The sequence below is a fragment of the Bidens hawaiensis genome, unplaced genomic scaffold (assembly GCF_021521415.1).
Source record: "Bidens hawaiensis isolate Kalapana, Puna unplaced genomic scaffold, B.hawaiensis_p1.1 tig00008011_1, whole genome shotgun sequence".
In the NCBI taxonomy this organism is placed as follows: Eukaryota; Viridiplantae; Streptophyta; class Magnoliopsida; order Asterales; family Asteraceae; genus Bidens; species Bidens hawaiensis.
In genome coordinates, this window is record NW_027491561.1 from 578,518 (window position 1) to 603,583 (window position 25,066).

The 25,066-nt window shown below is 39.2% G+C and overlaps 1 protein-coding gene across 1 annotated transcript; it reads left to right on the forward strand.

Annotated features, from left to right (window-relative positions):
* Nucleotides 1-498: 498 nt before the first annotated feature.
* LOC143636587 (dynamin-like protein ARC5) lies at nt 499-5,039 on the forward strand. Its single transcript, XM_077104153.1, has 17 exons — nt 499-842; nt 1,445-1,609; nt 1,700-1,819; nt 1,891-2,112; nt 2,299-2,432; nt 2,514-2,606; nt 2,742-2,805; nt 2,875-2,923; nt 3,010-3,092; nt 3,437-3,655; nt 3,729-3,791; nt 3,864-3,964; nt 4,046-4,103; nt 4,182-4,242; nt 4,357-4,529; nt 4,604-4,768; nt 4,849-5,039. The coding sequence occupies exons 1-17, from the start codon at nt 525-527 to the stop codon at nt 4,921-4,923; spliced, it is 2,163 nt and encodes a 720-aa protein (XP_076960268.1). The 5' UTR covers nt 499-524; the 3' UTR covers nt 4,924-5,039.
* Nucleotides 5,040-25,066: the final 20,027 nt, after the last annotated feature.

Consider the following 25,066-nt stretch of genomic DNA (forward strand, 5'->3'; position numbering starts at 1 on the left):
TTTAAAGATTTTCTTCGTGGAGAGGTCTGGGGTTCATATATTCAAAACATCAAGCTAATAATGTACGGTTAAAATTCCGTCTTAAAACTTAAACTCAGAAACTCAGATATTGATGATTGATAGGCTTAATGATGTACTACATACTCAAAACACCGTTAAACAAAACTTATCTTCACTTCTTAAAAATAAACACCTTGGTTCTAGACATTTCAACTCCTTTGTATTTGGCGGTAGGCTTTGTTTAACTTTATTCAGCTAGCTTGTTTAGTTGTTTATAAAGAAAATAATTTGAATACCATATTTTAATAACAATGAATATATTTCATAAAAAGTGAATAAAAGGAAAGAAAGAAAAAAAGAAGATAAATAAGAAATAATAATCGCCACAGACTCACTCCAATTAACAACACTTTTTTTGTTTGTTTATAATAATAAAAACACAAAAGTCAAAAAAACACGTACACAGTCACAGTCACAGTCACAGTCACAGTCACAGTCCAGCCTGCTTCTTCAAACTAGCTGAAATGGCGAACAACAACGGTGTCGGCGAATGGGAACACAACTCAAAGTTATACGAAGCCTACAACGAACTCCACGGACTCGCACAGGAGTTCGAAACTCCCTTCGACGCACCAGCCGTGTTACTCGTCGGACACCAGACGGACGGCAAGAGCGCACTCGTAGAAGCCCTAATGGGCTTCCAGTTCAACCACGTCGGCGGAGGCACCAAGACTCGTCGTCCGATTACTCTCCACATGAAGTTCAATCCGGAATGTGACTCGCCGATGTGCCATTTGATTTCGGACTGTGTTGCTCAGGAGAAATCGTTACGAGAGGTTCAGGTAATTGTTAGGGTTTGGTTCGTTACTGAACTGAAATTTGTATGTTTGTGGTGATTATAGTGGAAAATGTGGACGACGTTATTCGTATTTGTCCTTTTTCTAATATACACTCATTTTCATCACTCTTGTGTAAATGGCCGAGATGCGATTTTGAATGAATGCCAATTTTTGAAATACTTTAGAATTTGAACATGTATCGTTTTGATTTATACTTAGATATTCCCGTATTTTGTTATATATATTAGTAAACTTATGGTATTTGACATGTATATAATTTCCAGAAAATTATAATTTACCATGCCAGAGTACTCCCCCACCTAGACCGAGTATTCGCAACAGCCTGGCAACGCTTAGCGACTTCTGCCACGTTGATTTTCATATTACTTGTTTGTGTTAATCACTTACCGTTGAAATGATTGATAATTCCTCCATAAAGCTTTTCCTTGTTTGCTCTAATAACATTAGCCAAATTTGCCTTTATATCAAGAATGAATGTTATTGTATTACTATATCCCAATTCGGTGCATGCTTCTGTGTAAGAACTTTAGTCACTATTATGTATGTACCTAGTATTTCTTTAATCCCTTTTGAATAATATATAGGAGTACATTGAAGCTGAAAACATGAGGCTGGAGCGTGAAACCTGTCAGTTTTCTTCAAAGGAGATAATTGTTCGAGTGGAATATAAATACTGCCCGAATCTTACCATCATAGACACTCCTGGGCTTGTTGCTCCTGCTCCCGGACCAAAAAACCGAGCTTTACAGGTTATTTATTCATAATATATATTCCTTTCTGCAAGACTTTGTAACTTTTTATTGCTTTTAAAAATCTTTAACCCTTTATATAATTTACAGGCTCAATCTCGTGCGGTTGAGTCTCTAGTGCGTGCAAAAATGCAGCATAAAGAGTTCATTGTGTTATGCCTTGAAGACTGCAATGACTGGAGCAATGCAACTACTAGAAGAGTAATGCAAGTATGTGATTCTGTAGTGCATTATATCATTTTTGAAAACTACGTTTGATTAACGAGTTATTATTTGTGCAGATTGATCCTGAGCTTTCCAGGACTGTTGTCGTTTCAACTAAACTCGATACAAAGATACCTCAATTTGCACGCGCTTCAGATGTTGAAGTTTTCCTTTCTCCACCAGCTTCGGTTCTTGATGGTTTCATGCTTGGTGATTCACCCTTTTTCACATCTGTACCTTCTGGAAGAGTTGGTTCAGGACAAGAATCGGTTTACAGATCCAACGATGAGTTTAAACAGGTATTGCTTTAAATGATTGAGCATAATATGTTGTGTATAATCTAAACAAGATTGCTTTCATGAATCTGTGCATAGTGACATACTGCAAAAGGGTGTTTGGATGCGCGTTTTAGAAATGATGATGTGATATTGAATAGTCAGAATCAGTTAATCAACTGTAATAAAAAGGAATTGTTTATTTTACAGGCTATTTCTTTAAGAGAGATGGAAGATGTGACATCTTTAGAGGAAAAGCTTGGAAGGCCACTTTCAAAGCAGGAAAGAAGCAGAATAGGTGTGAGCAGCCTTAAATCATTCTTGGAAGAATTGCTGATGAAAAGGTACATGCCTTTGAAAGGGTTTGACTGACTTCTTTGTTATTATTATTCTTATTGATAAGTTGACTTTTATATTATTTCAAGGTATATGGATAGCGTACCCTTGATCATTCCTCTTCTTGAGAAGGAGTATCGTGGTACAACACGAAAACTAAATGACATAAATCAGGAACTCAGGTTCGCAGTTATGACCTTTATAGTTACATGTCTCTTTAAGAATATTATACAATGATATAAACCAAGGGTTATTTATAACTTAAAGTTTGTGCTTCTAGAATGATAAGACTTTCTTTGCTTTTGATGCTATCCTAGTACTTTAGATGAAGTCAAACTAAAGGAAAAAGGAAGAGCTTTTCATGATCTTTTTCTTACCAAGGTATGGATTTTATTTTTCTAAATATATCTACATATGATGCTTGATTTTTTTTCTTTTTATGTGTTACAGTTATCACTGTTATTGAAAGGGACAGTTGTTGCACCTCCCGATAAATTTGGTAAATATCCCTTTAACTCAGACATTCTAAATAATGATTTTAGACTTTTAGTTTATATCCTATGTCTTTGCTTCCATTGATTATAGGGGAGACGCTACAAGATGAAAGGGTTAACGGAGGGGCACTAATCGGTATTGATGGCTCTCAGTTTCCACACAAGCTAATACCTGTAAGCTTATTTACAAGTATTAAATTTGTTAATGGAACAATATGGTTTTGTAATCATTTGTGACACACTAGCTATTATTTATAGGGATAATTTCATATATCCCCTCTAAAACTTGGTAGTTGGTATAACATCATGTTTATCCATAAAAATTTATGATATCAGATATACCCATTTCCATGTTTATGACATTTATGCCCTTCTCTTAATACTTGCTTAAGATACAAGAGTTGGAGTGTAAGGAGTATGATGGTCATATTTTAAATTGTAATTAATGAAACGGATGAATATGAAATTTAAGTATTTTGAATGGGTAAATTTGAGATGACCATTTTTGCTACCACCAGAATGCAGGTATGCGTTTATATGGAGGTGCTCAATATCACCGTGCGATGGCTGAATTTCGGTTTGTTGTCGGAGGGATAAAATGCCCTCCAATAACACGTGAAGAAATTGTAAACGCATGTGGAGTCGAAGATATTCATGACGGAACAAATTACTCTAGGACCGCATGTGTCATTGCTGTTGCAAAAGCTCGTGATACTTTCGAACCATTTCTTCATCAGGTTCTTCTTATTCTTCTTTTCTAATCCTCATTAATTTTTTGTTGTTTCATTAAAACTCTCATTTTGTTTACAGTTGGGCACTCGACTTCTCCACATCCTCAAAAGATTGCTTCCCATATCCGTTTATCTTCTTCAGGTGCTTGTTTTGACCCATTTGACCTGTTTGACCAATCTGACCTGTTTTGACCCATCACCCGTTTTGAAACAGAAAGAAGGTGAATTCTTAAGTGGTCATGAAGTATTCTTGAGACGCGTGTCTTCTGCCTTCAACAACTTTGCTGAATCAACTGAAAGATCATGTCATGAAAAGTAATAAAATTAGTTTATATCATTTCATCCTTTTCACTTCATGTATTTTCTTTTTATATAATTTCTTGACCTCATTTACAGATGTATGGAGGATTTAATAAGCACCACACGCTACGTCACCTGGTCCCTTCACAATAAGGCATAAACATCACGACCCGGCCCGTTTCAAATTTCAGCTTCCTTTTTATCTTCTAAAATTTTAACATTTTTCTCTCAGAACCGTGCTGGATTACGCCAGTTCTTGGATTCTTTTGGTGGAGCAGAACAACCGGCTAATGGTAATAAAAGACTGATACCTAATAAAACTTATTGCAAATGTCATGCCAGCTTTTGGAGTACATGTGGATGTCATGTCAACAATAACTGATTTCTATCTTGTCATTTGATCTAAGGTACCGACTTAAGTACAAGTGTTCAGAACACAGAAACAAGATTAGCCGATCTTTTGGATAGCACACTTTGGAACAGAAGACTAGCACCTTCATCCGAACGTATCGTTTATGCTTTGGTACAACAAATATTTCATGGCATTAGAGAATATTTCTTGGCTTCAGCTGAATTGAAGGTGACTCATTTTTACATTATTTATATACCAAAATGTTAATATTCTACTAAATTTGTTTTTATGTTTATTTGCAGTTCAATTGTTTTTTCCTAATGCCGATTGTAGAAAAATTGCCCGCACTTCTTCGAGAGGATCTTGAATCTGCATTCGAGGATGATTTAGATAATGTTTTTGACATTACAAATCTTCGACATTCACTGGGCAACAGGAAACAAGAAACCGAAATCGAAATGAAACGGGTATTTTTAAATATTATAATCTGCTAGTGTTAGCACTTAGCAGTTTTGAGCTAACTGAGTTAATCTTGGAATGATTGCAGATTCAGAGGCTTAAAGACAAATTTAGAAAAATTCATGAGCAGCTTAGTTTGCATCAAGTTATGCCAGGACCATGAGTTCTTCATGATTTACAGGTAATTTATTTCTCTAATTTTTGGTTGTGTTTTTGTGTATAAACAAACATACAATTAACAGCATGAAGAATGCAATGCCTACTTCATTATTTTCTTTACATGAATTTGGTGTTGCGTTGAAAGTTAATGACCTCTAGTGACCTGAGATGGAAGCATAAAGAGTGTCAATACATCATCCCAACGTGATTGAAGTTTTATGATATCATAACACATCCGGGTTAGCAAACCTTAGAACCGTTTGCTAACCTTGAACCCATAACGATAAAGAATGTGGAATATAATTTCTGATCTTTGTGTAAGGGCGTTGTAGTTACAGGAACACTCTTGATCATGTCTAACTTATCTGAGTGTGGAAGCGATCTCACTTCCACACCTTAGAGATTTTAGAGTCCGGCTGATTCCCATGTTCCTTTTCGAAACTAAGTTTGCTTTGAAAATGGTGAGGGTGAGATTAAATTAAACGGTTTTACCATGGTTGGGTGGCTCAGGCCGATGCAAATATGCAATAACTACCATGTGGTTAGCGGCCTACCGTTGCCATGGTTTGCATGCGGTCACATAGGCTAGGCACACGCGTTTTAGGAACCGTCGTCAAATATTGTCCGTTTATAAGTGCCGATAGTGGAGAGACGAGGGAGGGGGCATAAAAAATGTTGATAATCGTGAGAATCACATAATCTACATGTATGTAGTGTTTTAGATGTGATGCATGCAGTAGTTATGTAATATCCTCACTTTCTCTATTCACTACTTCGATTATGTTCTATGCACCATATATATATAATTACATAATTACTCTACTTGATTCTCACAATTAGTACACTAATAATACATTATTGGTTTTGAAATGAACATGCCCATATATAATATATAAATAACTAAATAATTATGACTAAAAATCATTTTTACATAATAACATTTTTGTTTCCTTCATACCAGATTACTAGATGCTTATGTTTGGTACCGAATATGATTTGTAGTTATCCTTGAAAACTTAGATAGGCTAGTCATTGCTCGTGTTTGTTAACAGTATATGCCACACACTGATTCGTTGTATATTGGGAGAGACTCACCATATACCCAAAGCACAATGTTCTATTAAACGGTGAGAGCGAAATCACTTAAAGTGGGAATGAAATTAACATCTTGATGCAGTAAGTTGTGATTGTCGTGTTCAATTTACATCAATTGTTACCCATAAACCATAAAACCAACGTTTATAATTATGTAATTGTCGTCATTCGAACTTGACACTGTTCTAACATAATGGTTTTTTAACGAGACCATTGTTTCATAGACACGAACTCGACACTGTATCAAACATCATAATAGTTTTTTAAAGATACCATTGTTTCGTAGACACGAACTCGACACTGTATCTAGCATCATAATAGTTTTTTAAAGAGACCATTGTTTTGTAGACACGATTACTTGGAAGGGATTTTAGAAAGCTCCTCTAAGTATGAGAAAGTTTGATTGAAACAATCACATTGAGAAAAAGTGGTTGAAGCCGCTTTTTATGTAAAGAGGATGTCATTAGGTGTTCTAAGCTCCTTTGAGGGTCATACCTAATTACCCGTTTATTGAAATTAAATAATTTATGTTAAATAGTTTTTCAATATAAGTTTGGTATGTCAAACAAAATCTGTTACTGTTTTTTTTTAAAGATGAGCTTAAAATGAATAAGTGTGAAGGTCCAAGGAAAATAACCAAATGGACTCAAATAGGATAAGATAAAACTGAATTAAAACTTAATTAAAACTGAAGGCTCATCAAACCCTAATAAAATCTTAACCTTTTGGTTTTATGTTAAAAGTTTAATCCTAATCAAATCGTGTTCACCCGTTAGTAGCTCCTTGTCATTAATAACTTTTATTCTTCTAATACTATTCTAATCAGTTTCAAAGATCTATGATAGAGTTAATTTCAGTTTGCGTCCCTGAGGTTTAACCAGAATGACTAGTTAAGTATCAAACATGTTTTTTTTATAAATGTAAAACCTAAGATTTTCATATTTTATCCATTCGCATTATTTTCACTAACTCAATTAGATTTTTCATTTAAGTGGTAAAATAGTCCAGTCATTTTAATATTTCCATACTTTTATCTATTTTATCTATAGTTTTCATTTAAAAGTTGTAAGGCATGTGCTATTCTGTTAAGAGAATTTGGATTTAAATAATCACAATTATTACTATTGGCAAATAATAGTCCTAACTAATAATTATATGAGTAACATATTTATTTTGACTTCTTTTATTTCACTATTTTCCCCTTCATAATATGTAAATATACAACTTACAAAATAACAAAAAATTTCAATTAAAAAAATGAGCTTTAAAAAGAGAATTGTCTTCCACATCACTAACCCACTTTCAACCATATCTAATATTCTGGTATCATTTTATAATTTTTAAATTTTCATTATTAACTTTTTAATATTCTGGGTTATTGAATTTTGATAATCTCAACTTTCACCTATTAGTCAAGATTAATCGCAACTCAGAAAATGTATATAGACAACCCCAACTTTCACCTATTGCTGATTTGTTGGAGGAAAATATGTTCAAGGTTGGGATTAATCGCAACTTTCACCTATTAACTGAGATTAATCGCAACTCAGAAAATGTATATAGACAATCCCAACTTTCACCTATTGCTGAAGGAAAATATGTTCAAGGTTGGGATAATTTGCAAACATTTTTTGAGTTACGATTAACCTTGACCAATGTGTAATAGTTGTGATTATTAAATTCCAATAACCCAAATATTTTTTCCATGCTTTAATTGTTCGAAGTAATTTCGGACTTCAAGTCATAAGTCGGTGAACGAGTTAGATTTTAACCAAGGTTTGAGTTATTCCGTGAGCAATCGGATTCGGTTATAAAAAGTTGTTCGAAATTGATTGGTCTGTTCAAGTAGGGATGTGAAGGCTCAAGTCGTTTTGATTGTCTAAGTCAACCACGGAAAGGAATCGATTGGAGCGAGTCCATCGATTAAAAGTCCGGTTACCTGAGATATGTGAAATTTACCTGAGTGATTCGGGTGGTGCGGTGTGATACCGGTGAGGAAAAAAGTTGTCAATCTGTGACAGATTGATCAGAAATTCAGAGTGATTGTGTGAATCCATCAAGAACAAGGAGAGAAGTCGGTTGCGTGAAGCAATCAACTTGTTGTGAAAGCGAGTTCGAGAAGAACTGGTATGTGACTAATCAAGGGGAGAAAACAGGTGATTCGATGAGAAGCCGATCAAAACTTGTGTGAAGCAAGTTCTAGACGAGTTAATTTAGGAAGAAGTAAGAACCGTGTGTGGTGGAATGATAAAGACCGAGATGATCAAGACCATGATGGTTATGAAATCCGAGATGGTCAAGATCATGGGTCAAATCACACGGGTCAAAGAAGACAAGTTTGGAGACAAAGATCCGCATATTTTGAGTCAAAAATTAAGGTGGGGGGGGGGGGGGGGGGTTTGATTGTTGGAAGTAATTTCGGACTTCAAGTCATAAGTCAGTGAACTTGATGGACCGATATTGAAAAGTGGGTCATAGTTGGTTATGTTTACTAATTGTATTGTAATTATAATAGGTAATGCTTTGGCTAGCAAGTTAGGTTAGTCTATATAAACCGAGTTATGATTAGACATTATAGATTGTGGTGTGAGATGTAACCGAGTTAGGGTTCATCTAGAGACACACAAGAGATGTAACCGAGTTAGAGTTCATCAAGAGTCAAACCGAGATTCCATCAACATGAAACATGAGTCTCTAATCTAACTAATATAATATATCATACATGGTGAAATTGTACCCGCATATGTTCTTTTAACATATTTAGACCTAGCTCCCGTCATGGATAAATCATTAAATGCTTTGTAGATTAGCTATTTTTTTAATGGTTGAAAAGTAAAAGAGATCGAGGATAAACGACTATTGCTAGAATGGAAACCAAGGAAATGGTTAGGCTAAAAGTGATAGGGAAGTCAAATAGAGGCAAAAGTGAGGATCAAGGTTTGAGTTCCTTGCACTATGAATGGAAAAAAAGGACTAATCACCATATCCACCAATTAATCTATATCTTCAACTCCTTTTCATAATTAATATTTTATTTTATTCTTTAGGCTATCCAAGCCATAAAATATAGAAAAGAAATCTTACCAAAACAGTAGAAAAAAATGTTTTAAGTAACATTACTTTCTTAGTGGTATCATTACTTTCTTAGTGGTATCTAAGTCGGTTGTTTTCTCTTAATTCTTTTTAAATTTAGACCCATTAATAAAAACCTACAAATTATATCATTTGTTACTCTCATATTAGGCATCATTCTTAAATTGTGCTTCAAAAATTGTAAATCTACTTCACTTTTTTTTTAAATATTTGAAATGTATAATCATCTATTTTTTTTAATAAAAAGGATATTCAATATTATATATATACTGAATTTAAGTTTAATGTTTTTATTCATAAATTTTGCTATATATAATAATAAACATAATATTGGTTCGTATATTCCATACTAGTTATTACCCATATTTAGATTGAATAAATCTTTACTTTGTAATAAGTGTGTGTATAGGTTTTGGATCATATACAAATTAAAAATTGATACTAAACATACGAATCAAAGGAAACCCAAGAAATATGACGCCCAGTTACAAATATCATTCCCTCAACTCCTACCTCCATTGTTACAAGCAAATTCAATAAACAGGAAATCGTTCGTTCGTCCCCTAATTATATATACCGGTTCAGTGTGTACGAGGTAGCCTAATTATTCGTCGGATGAAAGCGAGCGTTTGAGTAATCGAGAGTGGTGATCTTTTGGTTAGGTCATTAAAGCTCTGTGATTGTAATTGGAATTTGGAAGGGAAGTCATGTGAGAGTAAGAGTAGTCAATTAAGCCTTGCAAATCATATTTAACAATCAATTATACTTAACCGATCAAATAGATACTGGGTGTGAAGTTATACAGACAAACTAGGAGTGATTTTGAAGCATACTATTTGAGGAAGAAGAAACATATTAAACAGTTGGGGAATGTTCATGTATATTTTGATCTTAACATGAGTATGTAGAAAATAATGCCAATTTATATAAAAATGCGAACGTAAGAAACAATACCAACTACAATACCAATCTACATAAACAATGACTTATAATAACAAAGAAAAAAACCTAAAAACTACAACAAAATAATCAAAATCAAAAACAAAATAATAACAACATATACCAGCAAATACTAATAACAGCAAAAGAAAACATCTAATAATAACAAAATATATATAAGCAAATACTTATAACATCTCATAATCGAAAATTAGCAAATACGAACAAAAAATAGCAGCAAACACCCATAAAAAATACACCTAATCATAACAATAAATTCATTCTCACCGTTTTCATGTTAAGAATAAAATGTATTTGATCATGTTTCTTACTCTACTTACAAAATAATTACTATAGTTGAACAAGTAGTGTAATTTAATTACACTTTATAAATTACGAATACACTAATAAAAATTACTTTATTTGTAAATTATATAGTGTAATTAAATTACACTACTTGTAAAAAATATAATAGTTAAATTACACTATGTTTTTTCTTGAGTTGTGTAATTACATTCATTACAAACACGATTTCCACCTATTTACAAAAATGCCACCGATCCAATTTTATTTTAGTTTGTACGCTTCGTATTATTCTATTTGTATTTTAACTTTACCCTATATATAGATACACACACACGCACAAATTTGTTAACTTTCATTGCTAGCATTCTACACGGTGGTTTTTAAATTAATGTCTAATTAATCAGTGACAAACATGTATGATTTACGACTTAACTCTTCTTTAATGGGTTGAAATAATAAAGTATACTTCTACAAACTAAAACATTTGTCATCTATAACTTTTCTAAGAAGGTGCATTGATAAAAATTTTGAGTATTTTCTTGCTTTTCAGTTTACTTAATTTGTGTTAAAAACTAAAACCACTCTGAAAACAAAAGTGTATTGTTTATTTTAAAATTGTTGTAAAAACTATTGTAAACGATCGTGTATTAACAATGTTTGATATGTTTATTGTATATCGATTATATATTAATATTAAATATTGTACTTAATGAATTAAATGTGTCAATTCGGGTCTCAAACTAGTCATTAAGTATGCAAGAGCGAAAACGGTTATAAATCGATGATCAGCTTGATCACACGACTCCTATTTTAGTCTTTAAACGTATTTAATAATCGGCTATATATTTTTTAATTTAGTTTGTTCATGAAGTTTTTGATGCTTAAATATCTTGAATAGTTAATGCAGCCTTCAAATGGAGCACGACTCTAAACTTAGCAGGATAAGGTTGAGAAATTAAGTAAGGATAAAGTGTGAAAATGGTTGATGATAAGCACGGATTTGAGATGAATTGATTCCTTTTGGGGAGTTTTACATGTAATTATTACTCCTTTTGTTCACACCTTCATCTCTCATTATCACTTCACTATTGTGGATTGATCTTTTACCTAACCATGGATTTTGCCGTAATTAATTACCTTTGACCCTTCTTTATTCAACATTACTTTCTTTTAGGAGCCAGCCGGCTTTAGTTCATTCTAGTTTTACAAGGCGTGTTATAATTGACATAATTAAAACTAAACCACACAAAATTAATCAAGTTCGGGTTGTTATGTCTAAACCGTTTACTAAATAGGTCTTGTTTATGTTGATATGTTTTAACGTTTTTAGGTTGACGAATTGTGTTCATATTGATATGGTTAATTCATTTAGGTAAACATATGAAGAGGTAGGTCCCAGCAGAGCCCAGTTGGATCCGCAAGACTCACCTTGAAGAGGGACGTCTGCGTAAAGACCAACTGGTTTCGCAGGACCCACCATGCTCAGAGAGATGAAGACCTTACGCGCAGTACGCCAGCTGTTCCCGCAGGAAAAGCCTCCCAATGGTGAAGTAGCCCGCCTGTTCCCGCAGCTGCGGATACAAGCCATCAGGGAAGGCTACCCGCACTAATAGCAAGGCTACACGCACAAGGCACTAACTCTCAATAATTCAGTAATGTCACCTGAAGAAGGAATGAGCAAGGCGGGAATACTCCCGCCCAAATGAGCCAGTCCGTACGCTTCTGGAGGATCTTTTGTACTATACCTGCCAAGGTATGGACAAAATAGACAAGATCTGACCAAAGCAGCCCATGAACCAATCACAGGGTGACAGCTCACTGACAACAGTACGACGAGGAGCACGCTCTAGTACACTATCAGCCGCTGCCTACTCACCAACCCTTGTCGTGGCACGTACATAGCCTGCAGTTGGTGGAAAAGGAATAGTACACAGCCGGCCATGTCACTATCAGCCGCTGCCTACCCACCAACCACCAGCATGGCACGTGCGTAGCCCACAGTTGGTAGAAAAGGAATATTATACAGCTGGCTGTACCTGCTTGGAAACCTACCTTCGGCTATAAATACTCCAACACCTTGGAATGGTATCAGGATCTTATACTATCTCATACCATCACATATCTTATCTGCTCTAGCTATTTCTCTTAATATTCATTTATATTCAGAGCAATCTAGTCTGATTCTCACGCTGGAGGGTGGTCACAAGGAGGTACCCCCCCTTCTCAGTGACGAGCTCACGGTGTCTGTTTTGCAGGTCATCAGAAGAATAACCATCTTTGCCGGACCTAACCCTCGTGGGAAACATCTACTTGACCCTAAGATTATCCGTAATCTGCCGGGGTCAATTAGTGTTTCTTCATTGGCGCCATCCGTGCATAAAAGCTAGAATTAATTCTTTTTTCAGTTTTTTCAAAAAACCTCTGGAAAGATGGTTAAGGTTACTCCGGGGCCAAGGCCAGCGAGTGACCAAGAAACCCCGGTAACCACAACCCCACCTACTGGGGGGAACACCGGAGAGTACACAATTTTTACGAACACTACCCCGGTTACCCAAGCTGGGGCAAGTGCAGTAAACAATCCTTCACTGGGATTCACCGATACCCAGTTGGAGAGACAACAGACGAGGCTCCCCCGCCAAACACTTGATCAAGTTAAAGCGTGGGCAGAAGCACGTCAGAAAGAATTCCAAGCTGAGTTGGATGAACGTTTACGTTCACTCCAACAGGCTAATGACGAGTTCGGAAACACTCGACAATAACTCAACATGAGTAATGAGTGCGAGTATGATGAAGATTGGGAAGAATCTGATAGTGACGCAAACCCGCGCCATAGGGCGAAAGGGAAGCGTAAACAAGCAGATTTCCACAGAAATTTTGGAGAAACCTTTAAACCAAAAAACGCGGGTGGAAACCCACGTGACTTCTCTAAAACCTTCAGACCAACTGTTGCAAATGTAGGAACGTCCAAATTTGCAAAGAAAAGTGCCAAACAAATGTCCAACATAGGCACATATGATGGTATATCCGACCCAGACGATCATTTGAACAGATTCATAGCGGGGGCAACCGTCAGCAATTGGACGGAACCCACGTGGTGTTACATGTTCCAAATGACGCTTGTTGGGGCAGCCAGAGCGTGGTTTGACCGTCTACCGGTCCACCACATCTACGATTGGGCAGACTTCCAGCAGAAGTTCAGCCAACACATCAGTCAACAAAGAAAGTATACCGAAGAGCAATGGACGATCCTCAACTGCATCCGAGAGGAAGATGAGTCTTTACTAGACTTTATCACGCGCTTCAATTCAAAGAAGCTGAGTCTGGGCACCATAAGCGAAGATCTTGTTCGCGCCGCTTTCATCCAGGGCGCCGAATACCCACAGCTTATCCGCACGTTAACGGGTAAAGACGACATGCCATCCACGTGGGATGCCATCATGACAGCAGCTAAACGCTTTGCGGAAACGGAGAAGCAACTGGGTAGAGATCTTCCCCAGAGCACAAACCTCTACACCCAGAGGACGAGAGAAAATAACGTTCATACCGCCCGACAAAACAAAAAGAGGAAGCTTGGTATTTGGCAGTCAAGGGTAAACTTTGACACCTCATCCAGCTCTCGCCCTCTCTTAGGCAGAAAGGACAACATGCAGTCGTCGAACCGGAATCCCAGATGGACGCCACTCACCAAAAGCGTCACTGAAATACTTGCCACCGAGAGGCTCCCATGGCCAAAGGCTCCAATAATCCAACAGCGTCACAACGCTGATCAGAGCAAGTCCTGTGACTTCCACGGGACAAAAGGTCACACCACTGAGGAATGCATATCCTTGAAAGACATCGTCGAGACATTTGTCAGAGATGGGAAACTCACACACCTCGTGGCGTAATGGACGCTAAGCAGGCTAATGTGTGTAGAACCCCAGTTGGGGAAAACACGAATGAAACTGCAGCTTCAATGTTGGAGACTACATACTGCGTAAATAACGAGATTCCGAACCAGGCGCATACCGGCTCGAAAGGCTCGATGGCACCCCCATCCCAAGAACATGGAATGGAGCTCAATTACGCAAATGTTACATGTAGATCAATTCCAAACTTAAAGAAAAGGCCTAGAGCCACTTCTAATGGAAATGATTCTTCTTACACATTGACGCTGATGGTCTTACATTTATACTTATGATCTGACCACACTGATATGCCGGTATTCACCGCATAAATAAGTGGGGAAGTAAGTCGTTGCGTAAGGAAGGCGGCAAAACCCGCATAAACACAAAAAATGGCAAAAATTTCTAAGGAAAAGATGAGGAAAACCTTCACGCAGGTCAGTTATAGGTGAAGTTTGGTCATCCCACTAAATGAAAGTGACGGTCCTACCCGCACAATCATGATAGAGGAAACTGAACATTAACTTATTGACAACCACGCGTCGAAAAGTTAACTTATTCAAAACACTGATATGCCGGTATTCACCGCATAAATAAGTGGGGAAGTAAGTCGTTGCGTGTGGAAGGCGGCAAAACCCGTATAAACACAAAAAACGGTAAAAATTTCTAAGGAAAAGATGAGGAAAACCTTCACGCAGGTCAGTTATAGGTGAAGTTTGGTCATCCCACTAAATGAAAGTGATGGTCCTACCCGCACAATCATGATAGAGGAAACTGAACATTAACCTATTGACAACTGCGCGTCGAAAAGTTAACTTATTCAAAACACTTAGAAAACTTCTAAAAAGATGAGGAAAACCTTCACGCAGGTCAGTTATAGGTGAAGTTTGGTCATCCCACTAAATGAAAGTGACGGTCCTACCCGCACAATCATGATAGAGGAAACTGAACACTAACCTATTAACAACCACGCGTCGAAAGGTTAACTTATTCAAAACACTTGGAAAATTGCTAAGTTAAACTAATGTATGCATGAGCGAATCATATATTGTTTATGAGGCAAAACAAGTGCCAAATTAAACTATAATATGCATGAGCAAGTCATATAACGTTTATAAAGCAAGTCAAAAAGATTCAAAAATAAGAGGGACTATACCCCCTTACCTTGGTAACCAACAAACCGTAAGACAAGTGCGGGTACAGTGTCAAGGTGAAACCCTTTACATACTTAGCACCTGCAGGGAATTGAAGCCAAGAATACCTTGGAAATCAAGTAACTATAAGACGAGTGCGGGTACAGTGTCAAGGCGAAACCCTTCACATACTTAGCACTTGCAGGGAATTGAAACCAAGAAGGATCTTCTGGGCCATGCTTGTGGAAAGGGAAATAACATCCCCGCATAGCGGGAACGTTGAGAACTAGATTGTTTGAAGCTCCAAGATGGAATTGGTTGTTTAACATAATTGATCACTATGTCTAAAACTACCAAAACCTCGTGGAAGAATCTACACAAGTGAAACTCAACGCTCCTAACTTGCGAGGAGGTTACACACCTACCCGCATCATACCCAAAGATCAAGCAGAAAAGTCGGGAATTTCTGCACGTGACATTAGGAAAACCGCGGGAAGAATCCCCACGGAAAACCATAAAACTAAAAACCCTTTTCAAAACCCTTTGCTTAAGTCCAAAAGTTCACCTCACTTATTAACAATTCATGAGAAGAACATTGGACTGGGGGGACTTGAAGAGGTAGGTCCCAGCAGAGCCCAGTTGGATCCGCAAGACTCACCTTGAAGAGGGACGTCTGCGCAAAGACCAACTGGTTCCGCAGAACTCACCATGCTCAGAGAGATGAAGACCTTACGCGCAGTACGCCAGCTGTTCCCGCAGGAAAAGCCTCCCAATGGTGAAGTAGCCCGCCTGTTCCCGCAGCTGCGGATACAAGCCATCAGGGAAGGCTACCCGCACTAATAGCAAGGCTACACGCACAAGGCACTAACTCTCAATAATTCAGTAATGTCACCTGAAGAAGGAATGAGCAAGGCGGGAATACTCCCGCCCAAATGAGCCAGTCCGTACGCTTCTGGAGGATCTTTTGTACTATACCTGCCAAGGTATGGACAAAATAGACAAGATCTGACCAAAGCAGCCCATGAACCAATCACAGGGTGACAGCTCACTGACAACAGTACGACGAGGAGCACGCTCTAGTACACTATCAGCCGCTGCCTACTCACCAACCCTTGTCGTGGCACGTACATAGCCTGCAGTTGGTGGAAAATGAATAGTACACAGCCGGCCATGTCACTATCAGCCGCTGCCTACCCACCAACCACCAGCATGGCACGTGCGTAGCCCACAGTTGGTAGAAAAGGAATATTATACAGCTGGCTGTACCTTCTTGGAAACCTACCTTCGGCTATAAATACTCCAACACCTTGGAACGATATCAGGATCTTATACTATCTCATACCATCACATATCTTATCTGCTCTAGCTATTTCTCTTAATATACATTTATATTCAGAGCAATCTAGTCTGATTCTCACGCCGGAGGGTGGTCACAAGAAGGTACCCCCCCTCTTCTCAGTGACAAGCTCACGGTGTTTGTTTTGCAGGTCATCAGAAGAATAACCATCTTTGCCGGACCTAACCCTCGTGGGAAACATCTACTTGACCCTAAGATTATCCGTAATCTGCCGGGGTCAATTAGTGTTTCTTCAACATACCAACCAGTTAGTTACCAGTTAATTAAGAATTAAAATATGTTGTATAAGGTGAACTTGTGAATCATAAGTTATTTACCTATTTATTATTAGTGGATAACTATTTTTTAGAACGACATTTTGGAAAGCTCAACTAGCAAAAAACTAGCCGAATAAAAAAATTACAAGTAAAAGTGGGTTTTTAAGTCACTCAATCAGGCATCTTACACTTCCGAATCATAGGTAAAAACAAAGAAAATCACGAATACTGTCTTCTTTCACTCCTTGATATTTTGAAATAATTCCTCGTTTCTGTACCACCAAATCATCCACCAAGCGATAAAATTAATGGCCTTGAGTATGTTCTTTTTCATAGGCTTCAAGTGTATAGCTTTAATCCATTCCAAGATCGAATTAGGGGAGACGTCAAATCGGGAAATTCAGGTCCTTTCACTTGTGCTGATACTTGATTCACAAAAGAAATTATGTTCACTTCGAGCTCATATAGCCATAAATATCTTGAAGCCGAACTAGTGTTTTCAACCAAATGTTATTCCAAATAGAAGGAAATGCATCATTTCAACTCGTTTAGTTAAAGTAGAAAATAGAACACCATTTTCCATATATAGTTTGGCAAATGATTTCATGATCCTACTTTACACATAGTTCCCTTGAATCGAAAAGTTGACGGAAACCATCCCCACTCTCGGCCTATGTAAAACCGATATCACATTTACTCCCAAGTTTCATTTTTTTTTCATTAACAAACCTTCATCACCACTTTTGCATGAAATTATAACTAAGCGCCTTCAAAGAATGAATCCGAAGGCCACCAATCATACTTCCATACTTTCATATTTTAACTCACTTTCGTTAAATAGTACATACATGATCATTCTGCAACCCTTTAACCTATGCAAATATTATTAGGGTCCGCAACCCTTTAACCTTGGCAGATATTATTAAGGTTTGCAACCCTTTAACCATTCAACCATACATACATTCCTACATATATATTTATATACATATACAATCATACTTTCTTAACCTTTCCAAATACATACAACATTCACATGCCATACACTTACTAGTAAAAATAAGTGTATCAACTTATCACATAGGAGTATGCACTCAACCTGGAAAACATAAACAAAGAAGTGAGGCTAGAAAATCACCTGGATCCTTTTTCTTTTGAAATTTATTGTAACACATATCTTCAGCTGCGCACGGCTAACTGTGTAACAATTTATAAATGTCGATTACTACTTCTAACTAGATCACACTTCTTAAATTAGTGAAGCCCCTAACGAACAAGTATCCGGGGGCAGCGCCCCTGGTAGCGGGGTCATAGGGGCGCCCCTAGCAGGGTTCAAGGGGCAGAGATCCTATCTGGGGTTTAACGAATTGAGTCGAGTTTTACAAACGAATCGTATCGAATATTCGAACAATCGAGTCAAGTTTTACAAACGAATCGAATATTCGAACGAATTGATTCGAGTTTTACAAACCAATCGAATCGAGTTTCCACCAACCAATCGAATCGAGTTTCTGGAAAGCCAATCGAATCGAGTTTCTGGAAAACCAATCGAATCAAGTTTCTGGAAAATCAATCGAATCGACTTTTACGAATGCGATTCAAAACTGATTTTCATGCCCTTCAGCTATAATCGTTTTTTTCATCCTTCCTAGGCCCATTTTACCCTTTTTAACGAGTTGCAGCTTTAACAACCTTATCTACTCATTTTTACAAGGTCTGAACGCCACCCCTCGTCCCGATTCATTCCAAACAACTTGTTTATGATCAAGTTTACGTTTTTCCTACACTCTAAGGTCTGAATCATTAGCCTACCAAAGCGTTTGGAAAACCGACATGAAATACATAACCTTAAACTAAAACTTGCCACTTTCGATTCGCGTTCGAGTCTAGACGCAGATCTGGACGCGTTTCTTGCTTCGGGTTTGATTCAACACGTGAATCTAGACGTGTTGATTGTTGTTTAGGTGAAGATCTAACACGGACTCACCTTGGTTCGGATTCAGATCTTGGCCGGAATGTAAAAGGAGTGTTTGTGTTTGTTTTTTAGTGTGTATGGACTATGGAGGCAAATGTGATGGAAATATGGGTTTTTAGGGAGGCTTAAGGGTGTTTAAATACTCTAAGTGTAACACCCCGACCAAAGGCGGATTATACATCGGGACGCCACATATTGTTTCATTACTCGTGACACTATTGGGTGTCAATATTTAATAAATACATTCATTCGCGCACGCGCAAGTAGACACAAGATAACATAAATCATCATAAATCAATATATTATAAATCATAATATTCGAACAGCAATAACTTGTCTTGATACATTTTAATCTAGGTCCAAAATAAAGAAAACTTCCTACGTGTCCTCAAACTCCAAAACAGCTACTGCAGACCTGAACATGTGTTAAAATAAAACGTCAAACACTTGCGTGTTGGTGAGAAATCAAGTTTAATAGATAATAGATAACAATAAATCTGCGCGCAACATGTGTATGTCTGGTTTTCAACAAGGGTGTAATCCGATCGGGACCAACTCTAAGATTCATAGACTGCCAGTGCTCACAATTGAGCTCACAAACAAGAAAGACTGTGCAAGTGTAAACAAAAGAGAAAATCATAAACGATAGTTCTCCCGTGTTCATCTAATGGTACCATGAGAACTGCGGAATAGACCGACAAGACGGTTAATGATCCACACATACAAATAAACAGCCAAGTCTACGTCCTCAACACATGGGATACTGCGCGACTAAAGTTCATAAACAGTTTAAGACTCTAAGTTTGTATGAACACGTGAACATCCCAAAACATTAAAAGCAAAAAGGGATTAGATACGAGATTACTCACTTGCTAAACGATGCGGTGTAAGATAAAGCAAGAACCAACTTTAAACAAGCACAAGTTAACCTATAAATAAGATTATTGTTTTAATGATCTGTTTTAAGTCTTGATTATAAGTTAGCATAATTAATAAGTAAATTATTATATGTAATATATATTACCGGAAAAGCAGGGCAGAACAGGGAGGAAGACGGAGGCAGAGAGGAAGACGGCAGAGAGAGCAAGGAGCAAGAGAGAATAGGAGAGTTTAAGTGCTTTGTGTGTGTAGTGTTAGGAAAAATAACATTATTATTTATAGAGAAACCCTAGGGAACACAATCCCTAGAAAAGGGGAAAAGATCTCAAAAAGCAAAAGATTCCAAAAGCAAAAGATATCAAAAGATATGGCAGCTGCAGTGGGCAAGATAAAGCTGACAGGGAACAGTAAACAGGCATGGGCGGGTCAGATAAAGGTACTGGTCAGGCATAGAAAAAGCAGATCTCAAAAGATAATGTCAGTCACTTTTTCTGCCAACCAATGGGGTTGGTGCGCATGCTGCGCCGAAAGTAACTTTTCAGACATAAGATAGGTCAAGTCAACAACACAGGAGATAAGACATCACAAAAGCAAACGGCTAGATTAAACAGAAGAAAAGACTCAAGACATAGCGCGAGAAGGCTTGAGCGCACGCGCGAGGGCGAAGGCAGACAGAACAATCCTTAGCGCGCCGCGGGAAGGACTATTATCCTTAGCGCGCCGCGGGAAGAACTACCATTCTTAGCGCGCTGCGAGAAGAACTACAATTCTTAGCGCGTCGCGGGAAGAACTACCATTCTTAGCGCGCTGCGAGAAGAACTACAATTCTTAGCGCGCTGCGAGAACAGTTCGCCTCGCGTATCGCAGGAACAACTGGTCTTCACGCAGGCTTCCTTGTAAGGAGTCTGGCGCGTGGAGCTGCGCAGACAACCTTAGGCGGGAAGGGACAAAGGACAAGCAAAGAGTTAGAAGAAAAAGAGGGAAACAAGGCTAAAGGGCGGGACGGCGACAAGAGGGAAAGAAGGCGGAAAGAGAGAAGAAGAGGGACGAGACGGCGGAAAGAAAGAGAGAGAAAGAGGCGGAAAGGAAAATATATTATTATTATTAAAAGTAAAATATAAGTATAAATAAATATTAAATCATAAAAGAAAGAGATCGGGTCAGAGAAACGGGTACCTGGGTCGGGTCGGATCGGGGCAGATGTCACAGTCTCCCCTACTTTAAGAAATTTCGTCCCGAAATTTATCTCGAAGTAGGTTGCGCAGAGAACAGGTGCGGGTACTTGATCTTCATCAGATCTTCCCTTTCCCATGTAAACTCGGCTCCGCGCTTGGACTCCCAGCGAACTTTCACGATAGGGATGCGACTGCGCTTGGTTTGCTTTACCTCGCGATCCATAATCTCAACAGGCTTCTCAACGAAATGCATAGATTCATCAACTTGAACTTCATCGAGTGGAATGTGAAGGTTCTCGTCAGCTAAACACTTCTTGAGATTGGATACATGGAACGTTGGATGCACATTACTGAGCGCGGGCGGCAGGTCAAGTCTGTAGGCAACTTTTCCCACACGCGCGAGAATCTTAAATGGTCCAACATATCGAGGAGCAAGTTTACCTTTCTTCCCAAAGCGAACAACACCCTTCCAGGGCGACACTTTGAGGAGAACAAGATCACCAACTTGAAATTCGAGAGGCTTCCGTCTACGATCTGCGTAACTCTTCTGTCGACTTCTGGCAGTCAGCAGATGATCACGGATCTTGGCGATTTTATCGGTTGTCTCTTGAACAAGTTCGGGTCCTGTGATTTGAGCTTCTCCCACTTCGCTCCAACAAATCGGGGAGCGGCACTTACGACCGTAAAGTGCTTCAAATGGGGCCATACCGATACTGGAATGATAGCTGTTATTATAAGAGAACTCGATCAAAGGCCGGTGTGAATCCCAATTACCTCCAAAATCAAGAACACAAGATCGGAGCATATCCTCAAGAGTTTGAATAGTTCGCTCAGACTGTCCGTCAGTCTGAGGATGATATGCAGTACTCATGTCCAAGCGAGTTCCTAGCGCAGATTGGAGAGATTTCCAAAAGCGAGATATAAAACGGCCATCGCGATCGGATATGATGCTCAAAGGAGTACCATGGCGGCAGACAATTTCCTTGACATAAAGCTGCGCGAGATGCTCAACACGGTAGTTTTCACGAATGGGCAGAAAGTGAGCAGACTTAGTCAAACGATCCACTATTACCCAAATGCTATCATGTTTGCTTGCTGTCAAAGGTAACTTGGTAATAAAGTCCATCGCTATACCTTCCCATTTCCACGTAGGAATTTCTGGTTGTTCGAGCAAACCAGATGGGCGTTGGTGTTCAGCTTTTACTTTAGAACAAGTCAGGCATTTAGCTACGAACATAGCAATATCCTTTTTCATACCGGGCCACCAATAAGTAATGCGCAAATCCTTGTACATCTTATCAGCGCCGGGATGAACGGAATACCGAGATTTATGCGCTTCAGTCAGGATATCAGCGCGAAGATTCTCATCAAAGGGAATCCAGATGCGATTGAGATAGCAGAGAATTCCACTCAGATTAGGAACAAAGTGCGCTTCCGCGCCACACGCTAACTCGGCGCGAAGGTTACCATTACTGATGGATGCGCGCTGCGCGTCACGAATGCGCGATTCAAGGTTGCTTTGGATCGGCGCAAAGTGAAGCTGCGTGCGCGGCAAGATACAGTTAAGCTGGCAGGGTTTTCGGCTGAGCGCATCGGCTACCACATTAGCCTTACCAGGATGATACCGGATCTCACAATCGTAATCGCTGATGAGTTCGTTCCATCGGCGTTGCCTCATGTTAAGTTCCTTCTGATCAAAGATATGCTGAAGGCTTTTATGGTCAGTGTAGAGGATACACTTAGTACCATAAAGGTAGTGTCTCCAGATCTTCAAGGCAAATACCACTGCGCCTAGTTCGAGGTCGTGAGTTGTATAATTCTTTTCATGAACCTTGAGTTGTCTCGATGCGTAAGCGATAACCTTGCCTCGTTGCATAAGAACACAACCGAGACCTTGGTTGGAGGCATCGCAGTACACGACAAAATCATCATTACCCTCAGGTAGCGCAAGGACAGGAGCTTCACACAACAGTCGCTTGAGCGTTAGAAAGGCTTCTTCTTGTTTCGAGCCCCAAATATACGGTTTACCTTTGTGCGTTAGAGCTGTTAAAGGCAAAGCGATCTTCGAGAAGTTCGAAATGAAGCGCCGGTAATAACCAGCTACGCCCAGAAAGGAACGGATCTCGGAAGGAGTAGTCGGCGTAATCCAGTTCTTGATTGCTTCAATCTTGGATGGGTCGACATGAATACCCATCTTGTTTACAACATGACCAAGAAACTGTACTTCATCAGACCAGAATTCACACTTGGAGAGCTTGGCAAAGAGCTGCTCGGTTCGAAGCTTTTGCAACACCAACTGAAGATGTTGCTCATGCTCGGCCTTGGTCTTAGAATAAATCAGAACGTCATCGATAAACACAATCATGAATTTATCCAAGAAAGGCCTACACACCCGATTCATTAGATCCATGAAAACGGCGGGTGCGTTGGTTAAACCGAAGGACATGACCAAGAATTCAAAATGGCCATAACGAGTTCGAAAAGCAGTCTTCGGAACATCTTCATCGCGGATACGCAACTGGTGATAGCCAGAGCGGAGATCGATCTTAGAAAAACAAGAGGCACCTTGGAGTTGATCAAAGAGGTCGTCAATACGCGGTAAGGGATACCGGTTCTTAATGGTGAGTTTGTTTAACTCGCGGTAATCAATACACATGCGAAACGATCCATCTTTCTTTTTAACGAACAACACCGGAGCACCCCAGGGCGAAGAGCTAGGGCGGATGAATCCTTTAGCGGTCAACTCTTGAAGTTGACTTGCCAATTCTTGCATTTCAGCGGGTGCAAGACGATAAGGAGATTTGGCTACGGGGGAAGCACCAGGGACAAGATCAATACGGAACTCGACTTCACGAGCAGGAGGGATACCAGGAAGATCATCAGGAAAAACTTCAGGGAAATCACGCACAACAGGGATATCGCGAAGCTTCTTTTCTTCAGCAGGTTTAACCACATGGGCTAAAAATGCAATACACCTTTTTCTCATGAGTCTTCGGGCTTCGGCGCAAGACATAAGTTTAAGACCGCGGGAGGGTTTTTCGCCGTAGATATGAAGATCACCATTTTCTCGAGGTATGCGAATCATCTTCTTGGCGCAAATAACTTCGGTGCGATTATGCGTAAGCCAGTCCATACCAATGATAACATCAAAGCTTCCAAGGGGCATGGGGATGAGGTCGATCAGAAAATCGTTTTCGTTAAGGTTAAGCGTGCAATATTTAATCACTGAGTTAATTAAAACAGTTTCGCCATTAGGCAATTCAACTGAAAAATTTTCTTTTAAATCGTTGCGCGGTCGCGCAAGCTTCTGTTCAAACGCGCGAGAAATAAAACTTCGATCGGCGCCAGTATCAAAAAGTACAGAAGCATAAAATCCGTTGAGCAAAAATGTACCATTAACTACGTCATTATTCGCTTGCGCTTGGTGCGCGGTTATGGTAAAAGCTCGTCCGCGTGTCACTTGGTTCGAAATCTGGTTCACCGGATTCGCTTGCGTGATTTGCACTTGTAGTCTCGGGCACGCGTTCTGGAAATGACTGGGATCACCGCAGTTGAAGCACGATCTGGGTCGTGGGTTTTGGTAGGTTGGTTGTGGGTTCTGCGGGTAGACTGGTGGTGTTGGCGCAATTGGGTTGGCGGGAGGGACTCTACAGTATTCGGCAGAGTGACCAACGCGGCCACATCGGTGACAAAGTCGACATGGGACTTGAGGTGGGTGGTGAAGTCTACAGGTTGGGCAGAAGGGGTGGTTTCCTGTATAAGGTTTCTTAGTTGGCGGGGCAGGGAGTGCTGGATTGGTTAGGGTATAGTTGTGGACTACAGGAGGTGTTGGGTAGGCTGACAGTGGGTTAGGCGCGTATACTAGAGGTTGGTAGGCGGGTTGCTGGACTATGGGCGGGCTGGTAAGCTCGTAAACTTGTCTGCGCCTACGTTTCAGGTTGTTATGGTGTGAGGGTTCAGGTTTGGTTTCTGTTGGTTCAGGGACAGTCTTGGTGAGTTTGGTCTTCTCAGATCCCCGCAGGAACAGGGTTCCTGCTCTGACATGGTTGTCGCTGAG

What these genes read in the sequence shown, in the direction of transcription:
- LOC143636587 (XM_077104153.1), top strand. Translation starts at nt 525, where the DNA reads ATGGCGAACAACAACGGTGTCGGCGAATGGGAACACAACTCAAAGTTA. An exon ending in TGGCTTCAGCTGAATTGAAG is followed by an intron (nt 4,530 to 4,603) that starts GTGACTCATTTT and finishes GTTTATTTGCAG; the next exon opens with TTCAATTGTTTTTTCCTAAT. An exon ending in CCGAAATCGAAATGAAACGG is followed by an intron (nt 4,769 to 4,848) that starts GTATTTTTAAAT and finishes GAATGATTGCAG; the next exon opens with ATTCAGAGGCTTAAAGACAA.